At 49.4% G+C, this 15,211-nt stretch overlaps 1 protein-coding gene across 2 annotated transcripts in view; it reads left to right on the top strand.

Moving 5' to 3' along the window:
• Nucleotides 1-7,157: 7,157 nt before the first annotated feature.
• The window catches only part of YWHAE (tyrosine 3-monooxygenase/tryptophan 5-monooxygenase activation protein epsilon), a 59,691-nt gene continuing 51,637 nt past the window's right edge, over nt 7,158-15,211 (top strand). Inside the window, exon 1 of one of the 2 annotated variants that reach the window (XM_008009806.3) lies at nt 7,158-7,333. In XM_008009806.3, the coding sequence (XP_008007997.1) occupies nt 7,270-7,333 (64 nt within the window). In that variant the 5' untranslated portion in view covers nt 7,158-7,269. The remainder of the gene's footprint in view (nt 7,334-15,211) is intronic. The other variant, XM_008009807.3, reaches the window with a different exon arrangement.

The following is a 15,211-nucleotide window of genomic DNA, read 5'->3' as shown; positions in this document are numbered from 1 at the left end:
TATTAGTCAGGTGTGGTGGCACACGCCTGTAGTCCCAGCTACTCAGGAGGCTGAAGCAGGAGAATCGTTTGAACCCGGAGGCAGAGGTTGCAGCGAGCAAAGATTGTGCCACTGCACTCCAGCCTGGGCGACAGAGTAAGACTATCTCAAAAAAAAAAAAAAAAAAAAAAAAAAATCATTTCAAGAAGGAGACTGGAATAAAATTGGAGAATTTTCCTGAGAAAACTCATTTTTGAACATATCTCCAATTCTTGGGCCAGGTGCAGTGGCTCACGTCTGTCATCCCAGCACTTTGGGAGGGCGAGGTGGGTGTATTACGTGAGGTCAGGAGTTAGAGACTAGTCTGGCCAACATGGCGAAATCCCATCTGTACTAAATACAAGAAAATAGCCGGGCATGGTGGCACATTCCTGTAGCCCCAGCTACTTGGGAGGCTGGGGCAGGAGAATCACTTGAACCCGGGAGGCAGAAGTTCAGTGAGCCGAGATTGTGCCACTGCACTCCAGCCTGGGCAACAAGAGCGAGACTCTGTCTCAGAAAAAAAACAAAGAAAAGAAAAAAAATTTTCCAATTTTATTTGAATTAATCTATAAATTCAGAACAGTCTCCCAAAAAATCTACAGGGTCTTGAGAGAACTTTTCAAGTTGATTCTAAAGTTCATCTAGGAGAGTAAAAGTACAAAAGTGAGTGAAATTTTGAAGAAAAAAATATTTAACCATACATAAAAACGTACTATAATGGCATTATATTTAAAATCTTATCGACATAAGAACAAACAGATCAGTGGAACTGAATAGAAAGATTCTAAAACCAGACATAGGAAAATTTGAAACATAATAAACATGTCATTTCAAATCACTTTAGATATGGAATTTTTTTTCTTTTTTTTTGAGATGGGGTCTTGATCTGTCATCCAGGCTGGAGTGCAGTGGCTCAATCTCAGCTCACTGCAACCTCCGACTCCCTCGTTCAAGCGATTCTCCTGCCTCAGCCTTCCGAGTAGCTGGGATTACAGGCATTCACCACTGGCCGGGCGCGGTGGCTCAAGCCTGGAATCCCAGCACTTTGGGAGGCCGAGACGGGCGGATCACGAGGTCAGGAGATCGAGACCATCCTGGCTAACACGGTGAAACCCCGTCTCTACTAAAAAATACAAAAAACTAGGTGGGCGCCTGTAGTCCCAGCTACTCGGGAGGCTGAGGCAGGAGAATGGCGTGAACCCGGGAGGCGGAGCTTGCAGTGAGCTGAGATCCGGCCACTGCACTCCAGCCCGGGCAGCAGAGCGAGTCTCCGTCTCAAAAAAAAAAGAAAATACAGGCATGCACCACCACGCCCAGATAATTTTGTATTTTTAATAGAGACGGGGTTTCTTTTTTGTGTGTGTTTTTTTTTTTTTTTTTTTTTGAGACGGAGTCTCGCTCTGTCGCCCAGGCTGGAGTGCAGTGGCGCAATCTCGGCTCACTGCAAGCTCCGCCTTCCGGGTTCACGCCATTCTCCTGCCTCAGCCTTCCGAGTAGCTGGGACTACAGGCGCCCGCCACGCGCCCGGCTAATTTTTTTCTATTTTTTAGTAGAGACGGGGTTTCACCATGGTCTCGATCTCCTGACCTTGTGATCCGCCCGCCTCGGCCTCCCAAAGTGCTGGGATTACAGGCGTGAGCCACCGCGCCCGGGGAGACGGGGTTTCACTATGTTGACCACGCTGGTCTTGATCTCCTGACCTCGTGATCCGCCTGTCTTGGCCTCCTAAAGTGCTGGGATTACAGGCGTGAGCCACTGTGCCTGGCCTGTTTTGTTTTTTTGAGACACAGTCTCTCTCACCCAGGCTGGAGTAAAGGGGTGTCATCAAGTCCCACTGCAAACTCCAACTCTTGGGCTCAAGCAATTCTTCCTCCTCAGTCTCTCAAGTAGCTGGGACTACAATCACACACAACCGTGCCCAGTTAATTTTTGTATTTGTAGTAAAGACAAGGTCTCAGTATGCTGCCCACGCTGGTCTCAAGCTCCTGGGCGTAAGGGATTCCCCCACCTAAGCCTCCTGAAGTGTTGGCATTACAGGCATGAGCCACCAAGCCTGCATGGATTATTTTTCTTTTTTCTTTGTTCTTTTTCTTTTTTTTTTCAAGACATAGTCTGGCCCTGTTGGCCATGCTGGAGTGCAGTGCTGTTATCATGGCTCCCTGCAGCCTCCACCTCCTGGCCTCAAGTGATCCTCCCACTATAGCCTCCCAAGTAGCTGGGAGTGCAGGTGCATGCCACCACACTAATTTTTTGTAGAGACGGGGGTCTCACTATGTTGCCCAGGCTGGTCTTCAAATCCTGGTCTCAAGTGATCCTCCCACTTTAGCCTCCTAGAGTGCTGGGATTTCAGGCATGAGCCACTGTGCTGAGCCTGGGCTTTTTTTTTTTTTTTTAAATGCCATTAAGTCTATTGATTTTTTTCTTTTTCTTTCTTTTCTTTTTTTTTTTTTTTTTTGAGACAGAGTTTTGCTCTGTCACCCAAGCTGGAGTGCAGTGGTGTGATCTTGGCTCACTGTAACCTCCTCCCCCCAGCTTCAAGTGATTCTCCTGCCTCAGCCTCCCGAGTAGCTGGGACTATAGGTGTGCTGCCATCATATCCAGCTAATTTTTATATTTTTATTTTTATTTTATTTATTTATTTTTGAGATGGAGTCTCGTTCTATCGCCCAGGCTGGAGTGCAATGGCGCAATCTCAGATCACTGCAACCTCCACCTCCCAAGTTCAAGCGATTCTCCTGCCTCACCTCCTGAGTAGCTGGGATTACAGGCACCTGCCACCATACCCGGCTAATTTTTTGTGCATTTTTAGTAGAGACAGGGTTTCACTATGTTGGCCAGACTGGTCACGAACTCCTGATCTCGTGATCCATCCACCTTGGCCTCCCAAAGTGCTGGGATAACAGGAGTGAGCCACCAAGCCTGGCCTTTGTATTTTTAGTAGAGAAGGGGTTTCACCATGTTGGCCAGGTTGGTCTCAAACTCCTGACTTCAGGTGATCCACCCACCTCAGATTCCCAAAGTGCTGGGAATACAGGAGTGAGCCAACAAGCCCGGTTAATGATATTTTTGTAACATCTTATTTCTTTCTATCGTGCTTAGTAGACTGCCACGTATCCAGGGGCTCTCCGGACGGACTGAGTGAGTTCTTGTTTCTTATTAAAGCACATTTTCAATCAGGCAGGGAGACTTACACTTGGGGCTGTGATCTAATGACCTGGAGACTGTTTCAAAGGACTTTGAATAGCACATGAAGGATCTATTGCCACAGCAGCAGGGAACAGCAGTGAAGAGCGCAGGACCGTATCACGACAGCCACCTCTGTGCAGCACCAGGATGTTTTATATCTGTTTATAATCCCAAATGCTACATCAAAATGTTTCTGTGTATATTTTTGGTGCCCTGTCAACAATGTCTGCCCGTTAGTTCCGTGTATTGCGAGAACAGGCAGTACAGTCACAGAAGCAATCTACGTGTAGGATTTCTGCCGTCTCAGCAGTTACTTAGGAAGAGGCAGTTTTGGAGAGACTTCAGCGGGTCTGGGGAGACACTGTGCAGAAGCTTCTTTGAGAAAGCGACGACAGAAAGCTTCTTTCCCTAGCACAGACAGCGGCATGTGCACGGCAGCCCTGCAGTCAACCTGGCAGCACAGCTGTCTTTGTAGGTAGGGTTTTGTGAACGTGTTGACCAAATCCGTAATTTGCCCACCCCTGTTGGCCACTCATTGCTCTCAAATTACCTGTCTGTCTTCACTGCTCCTCTCAGGAGACCCCTACACTTACCAGTTCCACTTTCTCTGCTTCCCTGAGCTTCAACCAAACGCAGTAGGCTTCCAACACCATTTTGAAACTCCTCTTGAAGGTCACTAATGACCTAATCGCTATATCCAATGGCTTTCCCTCAGTGCTAATCTTACTTATGTTGCTGCAGAATTTAATTCGACTGACACCACCTTTAATCCTTTTTTTTTTTTTTTTTTTTTTGATATGGAGTCTCACTCTGTCACCCAGGCTGGAGTGCGGTGGTGCAATCTCGGCTCGCCACAACCTCTGCCTCCCAGGTTCAAATGATTCTCCGGCCTCAGTCTCCTAAGTAGCTGGGATTACAGCTGCATGCCACCACGCCCTGCTAATTTTTGTATTTTTAGTAGATACAGGGTTTCAGCATGTTGGTCAGGCTGGTCTCGAACACCTGACCTTGTTATCCGCCCACCTTGGCCTCCCAAAGTGGTGGGATTATAGGCGTGAGTCACCAAGCCCGGCCAACAGCTTCCCTTCTATTTGGGATGCATGTCCCCTTTTACAACTCCTTTGTGGTCATTTGTACCTGGGTGATCCTTAGGGTACCTAAGGATCTACCTGAGGATCCCTGATCCTCTGAACCAACATGTGCTAAAAGGAACTTTGTCTTTCTCTGGATTCCATCAGCAAGTGTTCCTAGCATTCCCATTTTTTGTTAATATTCTCAGGGTGGAGAGATGGAAAGTCAATTTTTATTATAAGATCTCCAATCTGGGCCTGGAGCGGTGACTCACACCTGTAATCCCAACTCTTTGGGAGGCCGAGGCGGGTGGATCACCTGAGGTCAGGAGTTCGAGACCAGCCTGGCCAATATGGTGAAACCCCGTCTCTACTAAAAATACGAAAATTAGCTGGGCAGTTGTGCACGCCTGTAATTCCAGCTACTTGGGGGACTGAGACAGGAGAATCGCTCGAACCCGGAAGACAGAGGTTGCAGTGAGTCAAGATCGTGCCACTGCACTCCAGCCTGGGCCACAGAGCGAGACTCCATCTCAAAAAAAAAAAAAAAGCTGCAATCTGATCAGCTACTTGTGGCTTCCTTCTATAGTGCCATTCCTATTTATCCTTTCCTTTCTATTTTTATTGCTCCCATCTATTATCTTTGGTTATCCTCCTCTTTAATCATTGCTATGGAATATTTGTTAATATTTCTGAAATATAACTATGATGGTGTCATTCTCCATGCAAAATCATACAGCTCCCTTGGCCACAAAATAAGATGCAAAGTTGGGTAAGCTGGTGCAAGCCTGTAGTCTCCCAGCTACTCGGGAGGCCAAGGTGGGATTGCTTGATCTCAGTTTAAGACCAGTCTGTGCAACATGGCAAGATCCCTCCCTATCCCCACTTTATTTTTTGAGACAGGGTCTCGCTCTGTTACCCAGGCTGGTGTACACTGGTGCAATCACAATTCACTGCAGCCTCAACCTCTTGGACTCAGAAGATCCTCCTGCTTCAGCCTTTGAAACTGCTAAGATATGGTGGGGCATGGTGGCTCACACCTGTAATCCTAGCACTTTGGGAGGCCTAGGCGGGCAGATCACGAGGTCAGGAGATCGAGGCCATCCTGGCTAACACGGTGAAACCCTGTCTCTACTAAAAACAAAAAATTAGCTGAGCATGGTGGCACATGCCTGTAGTCCCAGCTACTTGGGAGGCTGAGGCAGGAGAATCGCTGGAACCCAGGAGGTGGAGGTTGCAGTGAGCTGAGATCACACCACTGCACTCCAGCCTGGGCAACAGATGGAGATGCCGACTCAAAAAAAAATAAAAGGTTTTTGTAGACATGGGGTCTCGCTATGTTGCCCAGGCTGGTCTCAAACTCCTGGGCTCAAGTCATCCTTCTGCATGGGCCTCCCAAGTGCCAGGCACCGAAGCAATGTTCACTGAGTTATTCCTGCCTCCACAATCTTAATTTGATCTTGGTCCAACTCTTCTGTACCCTGTACTCCACACCATCCTCATCTAACAAATTCCCTGCTCCTATTCATGGTGGGCCTAGGGAGGGAAAAAGGTTAAATAGGAGGAGAAGAAAAAGATCAGTGTGAGGGGAAAGTTGATATGTGACAACTGGACCTTGTCTCTGACTACAACAGGACCCAGTTCGTTTCTTTTTTTTTTTTTTTGAGATGGAGTTGTGCTCTTGTTGCCCAGACTGGCGTGCAATGGTGTGATCTTGGTTCACCGCATCCTCCAACTCCCTGGTTCAAGCGATTCTCCTGCCTCAGCCTCCCAAATAGCTGGGATTACAGGCGTGCACCACCACACCCAGCGAATTTTTGTGTATATGTATATATATTTTTTTCTTTTGCGACAGTCTCGCACCGTTGCCCGGGCTGGAGTGCAATGGGGGGATCTCAGCTCACTGGAACCTCTGCCTCCCGGGTTCAAGAGATTCTCCTGCCTCAGCCTCCTGAGTAGCTGGGATTACAGGCATGCACCACCACGCCCAGCTAATTTTTTGTATTTTTAGTAGAGACAGGGTTTCACTATGTTGGCCAGGCTGGTCTCGAACTCCTGACCTTGTGATCCGCCCGCCTTGGCCTCCCAAGGTGCTGGGATTACAGGTGTGAGCCACTGTGCCCGGCCAGGGCCCAATTCGTTACCCTGAGTGTAAAAGTGTCTCAAACCAGGACTGGCAGAGAAACCCAGGACGCGGGCCGGGCGCGGTGGCTCACTCCTGTAATCCCAGTGCTTTGAGAAGCCGAGGCGGGCGGATCACCTGAGGTCAGGAGTTCGAGACCAGCCTGGCCAACATGGTGAAACCCCGTCTCCATTAAAAATACAAAAGTTAACTGGGCTTGGTGGCGGGCGCCTGAAATCCCAGCTACTCGGGAGGCTGAGGCAGGAGAATCACTTGAACCCGGGAGGCAGACGTTGTGTTGAGCCGAGATCGCACCACTGCACTCCAGCCTGGGGAACAAGAGCGAAACTCCGTCTAAAAAAAAAAACAAAAACAAAAACAAAAAGGAAACCAGGACGCGGTAGTGACAGCCGCTGCTTTCGGGGAGGAAGACCTGCCATGACAGAAACCGTTAGAGCCTCCGTCGTTCTCTTCCGCAGGTCGGGCCTCGGGCCCAGGTCTCCCGCTGGCTTTTTTCAGGAGCGGTCCCGGCCGGCCCCGCCTCAGCCCTTCCCGTTCCCCGGGGGCCGCTCCCTCTCGGCAGTCGCAGTTCCCGCCTCTGGGCTCCGGCGCCCGCTGAGCCGGCGGAGGAGGGGCGTCTCCTGCGCTGGTTCCAGCCTCTTCGGCCGCCGAGTTCCAGGACCCGCCCCCCGCGCCAGTTGCCAGGGAGCGGTTGCCATAGAGCTGAGCAGTTGTCCGCGTGCGCAGGCGGAAGTCCCGGATTGAGGCGCCGCCATTTTTGCTGCCCGGACGCGGAGCGAGAGGCTGAGAGAGTCGGAGACACTATCCGCTTCCATCCGTCGCGCAGACCCTGCCGGAGCCGCTGCCGCTATGGATGATCGAGAGGATCTGGTGTACCAGGCGAAGCTGGCCGAGCAGGCTGAGCGATACGACGGTGAGTTGGGGGGGCACCGGGGGGCTGGAATTCTCGGACCCTCTGCCGCCGCCCACAGAGGCCGGGAACAGGAGACAAAATGGCGGCATCGTCTGCGAGCCTGGCCCGGGGGCTTGGGTTCGGGAAGCAGGAAATGGCCTGGGAGTTCCCGGGGCGATGGGAGGCTGTATGCCCTGGAATGTGACCCCTTCGTCGTCCTTAGCTGCAAACAACTCGCGGGCCGGGAGGCCGGGGCGACGGGGTGGAGGAGTTGGTTGTAAAATGGCGGCTGGGGGGAGGGCGAGTCCCGGGGCGGGGGAGGGGGAGGAGATGGCGGGTGCTGTCTCCGAACGAGCAGCCCTCAGGGGAGCTTCTGGGACGGTCTTGGGATGTGGAGAACAATTGGGTGCGGTGACGGGGGAAGCAGCACCCGCCACATGGGAGAGAGCGGAGACCGGGAGCTGTAGCGCGGGCGCCTTTCAGGGAAATATGGCGGGTGGGGGCGGTGGCTTTTCCCCGGAGGCCCCGTGTGGGGCGGCGGCCGTGGAGTCTCACAAAGGAGAAGCCGTGAGAGCGATGGGCTTCCTCAGGCCTGAGGCGGGGGACAGTCCTGGGGGATGGTGGGGGAGAGGGGTGAGTGGGAATCCCTGCAGTTCGTCCGGGGCGGTGGCAGGCTCCGATGCTGCGATCGGGTTTCTCTCCCGTAGGCCGGCACCTCGTAGTGAGGGGGTTTGGGGTTTTCCTCCTCGCCGCCTGCTGGGGAGGCCCAGAAAACCCTCCCTCCCTCCCCTTTCCTCAGACTTAAAACAGGAGACCTCGAAGTTCCTGTAAGCTTTCTCTGACTGCATCACCAGTGGGTTCTGATGGATAGAAGCAGGAGACCAGGAGGCCACGACTCTGAGAGTTCGAGCCTTTGTAGGGCCCGAGCCTCAGTCCACCCGCTTGTAAAAACGATGACTTTACAGTTTGTGCGCACCATCATGACACATGGAAAGACCTGTTGAAATAAAGTTATTTCCAATAGTGTTCAGTCACTGTATTTTGGTTGACTCTGCAGGCTCGGAATGCTGGTCTGTACTTCGTGGGGGAGCTTAACCTATTCCAGGCACTCGGCTGAGGCTGGGGTTTTTGAGTTATGAAGGTTGGAGATCCTGTTGCTTTCTTTTTTTCCATTTCAAATAAATGGGTTTATGTAGAAATTTTAGTAATTCCTCTTTGTTCGTTGTTGCTTTGCCCATAACGGGTTCTCCAGTCCTTTTTCATAAGTTTATCGAAATATCCATTGTGTCTGTCTAGTCATTGTCAGGAAGTTTATTCTTAGTCCTCCCTCCCAGTCCACCTTTTGAAATACCCTCACATTTATAATTGTGCGATACTGTAGTATTAAAGGAAAAGTCATGTATGTGGGTCCTGTGGTTTTAATGCTTTTGTGTGGTAGGGTGGGATGAGACATGGTTGGAATCAAGTATCTTTGATCCTTAGATTTTTCCTGATTGAGCTACCTGTGTTTCAAAATGTTATGTAGGGCCGTTGCTTTCCTGGAAATGCAGATTCAGTCGTGTGAATAACCTCAGGGCTCTTACCCGTTATCAGAAACGAGGATTCAGGGATTTGAAAATAAGACCAGGCCTCTAGAAGTCAAATTTGGGAAATAATACTAAACTAAATTTCGTCTTGTAAATTCTTAAATTGCTATTTGTATTGAACAAGATTCCTGTTGGGAGACGGAGGGGGATTAGATGGGGAAGTACAGCTCAAGGTCAGCTTTGTCTTTATTTCAGTGTTTAAAAATCAAACAGATAAAGATGTGCTTGTATTGGAAGTCTCCTCTTCCGCTCCTCATCTCCAGATGTTCCCCTCTTCATCTATTAGTGTTCTTGGGAGGAAACAAATTATACTTGAATGCTTTCTGTTTTGTGGGCATTGGAGCTCTGAGTAAACTTGCTGTGATAACTAGAAAGGATGTGAGGGAAGGTCTTTTTTTTTTTTTTTTTGAAAGCTCCTTTAAAAAACCGATTTGAAAGCTTATGATGGTAGTTTCCAATTAAATGACAGGTTAGTGATAATTATATTTTTGATGTGAGTGGTGAGGATTTCTGACCAGAGCCCTTTCTGGTTATTGAACATAGGACTCTGATAAAGCCACATCCTTACAGTTGTTAATGTTAGGTGTCCCCTTCAGGATCTAAAGGGGTAAGGAAATAGAATCTACAAGGTGAGGAGCTATTCCTGTGACTTGGGGCATATGGTAGGGACTCAGTAGAAAGGAGAGGAGGAGAAGGAGACAGACACCAGGAATTTCTACCTGTGTCCTCTGCCTGTGTCCATTCCTTTATTGAGTGCAATATTTTTTTGTTTCTGGTGACGAAGTGTTTCCGGAGTCCTGGTCACCAAACAGAATTTAGCAGGTGTCGGTGGTGGAAGAAGGTAAGACAGTGTATTGGCAGGATTTCTTTGTTGGATACTTGTACCCAAATGCTGGTTTTCCAGCTGCTCTTTTATCTTTCTGTTAACTGCAGTAGGCCTATTTTATTTTGCTTGCTGTGATGAATTAGTGCCTAAACTTATATGTACCCTCATTTAATTCTATCCTGGGGCGTTGGAATCAATTTATATGGATTATTTAATGGTACGGGAGGAAGAGCTAAGCTGTATTCAGGAAAAGAACACTTTTATGTCACAGGAAATATTTAAGTTTGGGGCCAGGAGGTGAGGATTCAATCTAGCATCTCATCACTTTAACAAGCCAGTAGTCTAAGGAATCATTTTTACATCCTTTCAGACCGTATTAAGCAAGTCCATTATTTCTTTTTTTTTTTTTTTTTTTTTTTTTTTTTTGAGACGGAGTCTTGCTCGGTGCCCCAGGCTGGAGTGCAGTGGCGCGATCTCGGCTCACTGCAAGCTCCGCCTCCCGGGTTCACGCCATTCTCCTGCCTCAGCCTCCCGAGTAGCTGGGACTACAGGCGCCCGCCACCTCTCCCGGCTAATTTTCTTGTATTTTTAGTAGAGACGGGGTTTCACCGTGTTAGCCAGGATGGTCTCGATCTCCTGACCTCGTGATCCGCCCGCCTCGGCCTCCCAAAGTGCTGGGATTACAGGCTTGAGCCACCGCGCCCGGCCAAGTCCATTATTTCTTAATATTTCTCAAACATTGTTTGAGAATGTATATGAATTAGTATAAAATGAATAGTATATATGAATTAGTACAAAAAAGTGGGGAATAGGCCCGGCGCAGTGGCTCACGCCTGTAATCCCAGCACGTTGGGAGGTCAAGGCGGGTGGATCACCTGAGGTTGGGAGTTCAAGACCAGCCTGGCCAACAAATTATCTGTGCATAGCTACTGAGGAGGTTGAGGTGGGAGAATCACTTGAACCCAGGAGGTGAAGGTTGTAGTGAGCCATGATTGTGGCATTACACTACAGCCTGGGCGACAGAGCGAGACTCTTGCCTCCAAAAATAAAAAAGAGGCCGGGCGCGGTGGCTCAAGCCTGTAATCCCAGCACTTTGGGAGGCCGAGACGGGCGGATCACGAGGTCAGGAGATCGAGACCATCCTGGCTAACACAGTGAAACCCCGTCTCTACTAAAAAATACAAAAAACTAGCTGGGCGCGGTGGCGGGCGCCTGTAGTCCCAGCTACTCGGGAGGCTGAGGCAGGAGAATGGCGTAAACCCGGGAGGCGGAGCTTGCAGTGAGCCGAGATCTGGCCACTGCACTCCAGCCTGGGCGACAGAGCGAGACTCCGCCTCAAAAAAAAAAAAAAAAGAAAGTAAGGCTAGGTGCGGTGGCTCACGCCTGTAATCCCAGTACTTTGGAAGTCTGAGGCCAAGGCGGGCAGATCACCTGAGGTCAGAAGTTCGAGACCAGCCTTACCAACATGGAGAAACCTCGTCTCTACTAAAGATACAAAATTCTCTGGGGGTGGTGGGTGCCTGTAATCCCAGCTACTTGAAACCGGAGGCAGGAGAATCACTTGAACCTGGGAGGCCGAGGTTGCGGTGAGCCAAGATGACGCCATTGCAGTACAGCCAGGGCAACAACAAAAAACGGGGAATGTAGAGGGGAAAAATGAATAGTTTCCCCGTTTTGGGGGAGCAGAGGGGCAACATAAACTACCTTTGGGCTTGTGGAGCAGTTGTTGGTTTTGTGTCTTCCCTGTCAAGATTGGCTCCATGGAAGGTAGGGTGAAGTTTTGATGGTCATGTTGGATTCAGTAGGAATGCATCTGTTGTGTTATTTACTTGAGAGCTGTCTTTTTTTTTCCCTCCGCCTCCCGGGTTCAAGCGATTCTCCTGCCTCACCCTCCTGAATAGCTGGGACTACACCATGCCAGACTAATTTTGTATTTTTTTTTTTTTTTTTTTTAGTAGAGGCATGGTTTCTCCATGTTGGTCAGGCTGGTCTTGAACTCGCAACCTTAGGTGATCGGCCCACCTCGGCCTCCCAAAGTGCTGACATTACAGGCCTGAGCCACCGCACCCGGCCGAGAGCTGTCTTTTTTTTTTTGAGGTGGAGTCTTGCTCTTGCTGCCCAGGCTGGAGTGCAGTAGCACGATCTTGGCTCACTGTAACCTCCACCTCCTGGGTTCAAGCGATTCTCCTGCCTCAACTCCAAGATTACAGGTGCCCGCCACTATGCCCGGCTAATTTTGTATTTTTAGTAGAGGTGGGGTTTTGCCATGTTGACCAGGTTGATCTCGAACTCCTGACCTCAGGTGATCCGCCCGCCTCAGCCTCCCAAAGTGCTGGGATTACAGGTGTGAGCCACCAAGCCCGCTGAGAGCTGTCCTTTTAAAACACCAGAGTTTCACCTCTAGCTAGCTTATTCTGCTGGTTAGTGAAGAATAGGGAAGGGAGCATGTGCGGAATGAACTTTTTAAAAACTACGGTCTTCTTAGGGAAAAAGAGGTAGTAGTAAATTAACTTTGTTAATAAGTTTAGAAGCATTTTGATTACTCATTCTTTGACTGTAGGCCAGTAATATTCCATTGCCATTTCAGTTAATGGAGTAACTTTATGGAATAAAGTTTTTCTCCTCCTTAAATGCATAGGCAGAACTGGGTAATGTGTTAAAAATCCCTTCTGGCTGGGTGCAGTGGCTCACGCCTGTAATCCCAGCACTTTGGGAGGCTGAGGTGTGTGGATCACAAGGCCAGGAGATCGAGACCATCCCGGCTAACACGGTGAAACCACGTCTCTACTAAAAACACAAAAAAGTAGCTGGGCATTGTGGCGTGCGCTTGTAGTCCCAGCTACTTGGGAGGCTGAGGCAGGAGAATGGGAACCTGGGAGGCGGAGCTTTCAGTGAGCCGAGATTGTGCCACTGCACTCCAGCCTGGGCAACAGAGTGAGACTCCGTCTCAAAAATAAATAAATAAAAATCCCTTCTATGGCCGGTCACAGTGTCTTGCGCCTCTAATCCCAGCCCTTTGGGAGACAAAGACAGGTGAATCACAAGGTCAGGAGTTCAAGACCAGCCTGACCAACATAGTGAAACCCTGTCTCCACTAAAAACACACAAAAAAATTAGCTGGGAGTGGTGGCGGTCACCTGTAATCCCAGCTGCTTGGGAGGCTGAGGCAAGGAGAATCACTTGAACCCAGGAGGCGGAGGTTGCAGTGAGCCGAGATTGCACCATAGCACTCCAGCCCAGGCAACAGAGCGAGACTTTGTCTCAAAAAAAGAAAAAAGAAGAATCCCTTTTACAGGTAGTACTTAGCCTGTGTATTTAAAACAGATGCTCTTTTGTGTATCCTTTAGGTGTTTTTGTAAAATTGTATATATCTGGCATATTGTATTTGGTTGTCTCTCACAAATTTGCGATATATGAAATCAAGAATTCCTGCAATTTGCAGTGAAGGGTAAATTTTTAACTACTGTGGATATGCTGCCAGCCTTGTCACCTTTCTGTGAAAAGATTTCAATTTGAGCTTTTACAGTATGGGAAGTAACACGGCAAGTATTAAAACAGCAAGATTTTGGAGTCAGTAAGTACAGATACATTGAAAGGCCATGCAAATAGACTTTTCATAACTGTGTTATAGCTTGGTCAAAGGAGTAGGAGATATTTTTGAAATTCCTTGCCTTTAACCTGGTATACCAAGTGAAATTTCAGCCCCATAGATTAATATATTTCCTTAAGAAATAAATATGTTTTAAATACTTGATCCAGCTGATCTGAAAGCATTGTTTTTTTTTTTTTTTTTTTTTGAGATGGAGTCTCCGTCTCCCATGCTGGAGTGCAGTGGTGCCATCTTGGGTCACTGCAACCTCCGCCTCCTGGGTTCAAGTGATTCTCCTACTTCAGCCTCCTGAATAGCTGAGATTACAGGTGCACGCCACCTGGCTAATTTTTTTTTTTTTGAGACGGAGTCTCGCTCTGTCACCCAGGCTGGAGTGCAGTGGCCGGATCTCAGCTCACTGCAAGCTCCGCCTCCCAGGTTCACGCCGTTCTCCTGCCTCAGCCTCCCGAGTAGCTGGGACTACAGGCGTCCACCACCTCTCCTGGCTAGTTTTTTGTATTTTTTAGTAGAGACGGGGTTTCACCGGGTTAGCCAGGATGGTCTCGATTTCCTGACCTCGTGATCCACCCGTCTCAGCCTCCCAAAGTGCTGGGAATTACAGGCTTGAGCCACCGCGCCCAGCCCTGGCTAATTTTTGTATTTTTAGGGTCTTTTTTTTTTTTTTTTTTTGAGATGGAGTCTCACTCTGTCATCCAGGCTGGAGTGCAGTGGCGTGGACTTGACTCACTACAACCTCCGCCTCCCAGGTTCAAGCGATTCTCCTGCCTCAGCTTCCTGAATAGCTGAGATTACAGGTGCACGCCACCTGGCTAATTTTTGTATTTTTAGGTTCTTTTTTTTTTTTTTTTTTTTTTTTTGAGGCGGAGTCTCGCTCTGTCGCCCAGGCTGGAGTTCAGTGGCCGGATCTCAGCTCACTGCAAGCTCCGCCTCCCGGGTTCCCGCCATTCTCCTGCCTCAGCCTCCCGAGTAGCTGGGACTACAGGCGCCCGCCACCTCGCCCAGCTAGATTTTTGTATTTTTTAGTAGAGACGGGGTTTCACCGTGTTAGCCAGGATGGTCTTGATCTCCTGACCTCGTGATCCGCCCGTCTCGGCCTCCCAAAGTGCTGGGATTACAGGCTTGAGCCACCGCGCCCGGCCTTTTTTTTCTTGAGATGGAGTCTCACTCTGTCATCCAGACTGGAGTGCAATGGCGTGGTCTTGGCTCACTACAACCTCCGCCTCCTGGGTTCAAGCGATTCTCCTGGCTCAGCCTCCCAAGTAGCTGGGACTACAGGCACGTACCACCACACCCAGGTAATTTTTCGTATTTTTAGTAGAGACGGGGTTTCACCATGTTGGCCGGGATGGTCTTGATCTCCTGACCTCAGGTGATTTGCCTACCTTGGCCTCCCAAACTGCTGGGATCACAGGTGTGAGCCCCTGCACCTAGCCAGTTTTTGTTATTTTTAGTAGAGACAGGATTTTACCACGTTTGACAGGCTGGTCTTAAACTCCTGACCTCAGGTGATCCGCCCGCCCCGGCTTCCCAAAGTGTTGGAATTTCAGGCGTGAGCCACCACGCCTGGCGAGTTTTTTTTTCTTCCTTTTTTTTTTTTTTTTTTAAGATGAAGTCTTCGTCTGTTGCCCAAGCTGTAGTGCAGTGGCACAGTCTCGGCTCACTGCAACCTCTGCCTCCCGGGTTCAAGCGAAGCGATTCTCTTCTCTCAGCTTCCTGAGTAGCTGGGATTACAGGCGCCTGCCACCACGCCTGGCAAATTTTTGTATTTGCAGTAGAGACGGGGTTTCACCATGTTGGCCAGGTTGGTCTCGAACTGCTAACCTCATAATCCGCCCACCTCGGCCTCCCAAAGTGTTGGGATTACAGGCGTGAGCCAC

This window comes from Chlorocebus sabaeus, chromosome 16 (genome assembly GCF_047675955.1).
Source record: "Chlorocebus sabaeus isolate Y175 chromosome 16, mChlSab1.0.hap1, whole genome shotgun sequence".
Classification (NCBI taxonomy): domain Eukaryota; kingdom Metazoa; phylum Chordata; class Mammalia; order Primates; family Cercopithecidae; genus Chlorocebus; species Chlorocebus sabaeus.
This window is presented reverse-complemented; position numbering and strand designations above follow the sequence as displayed.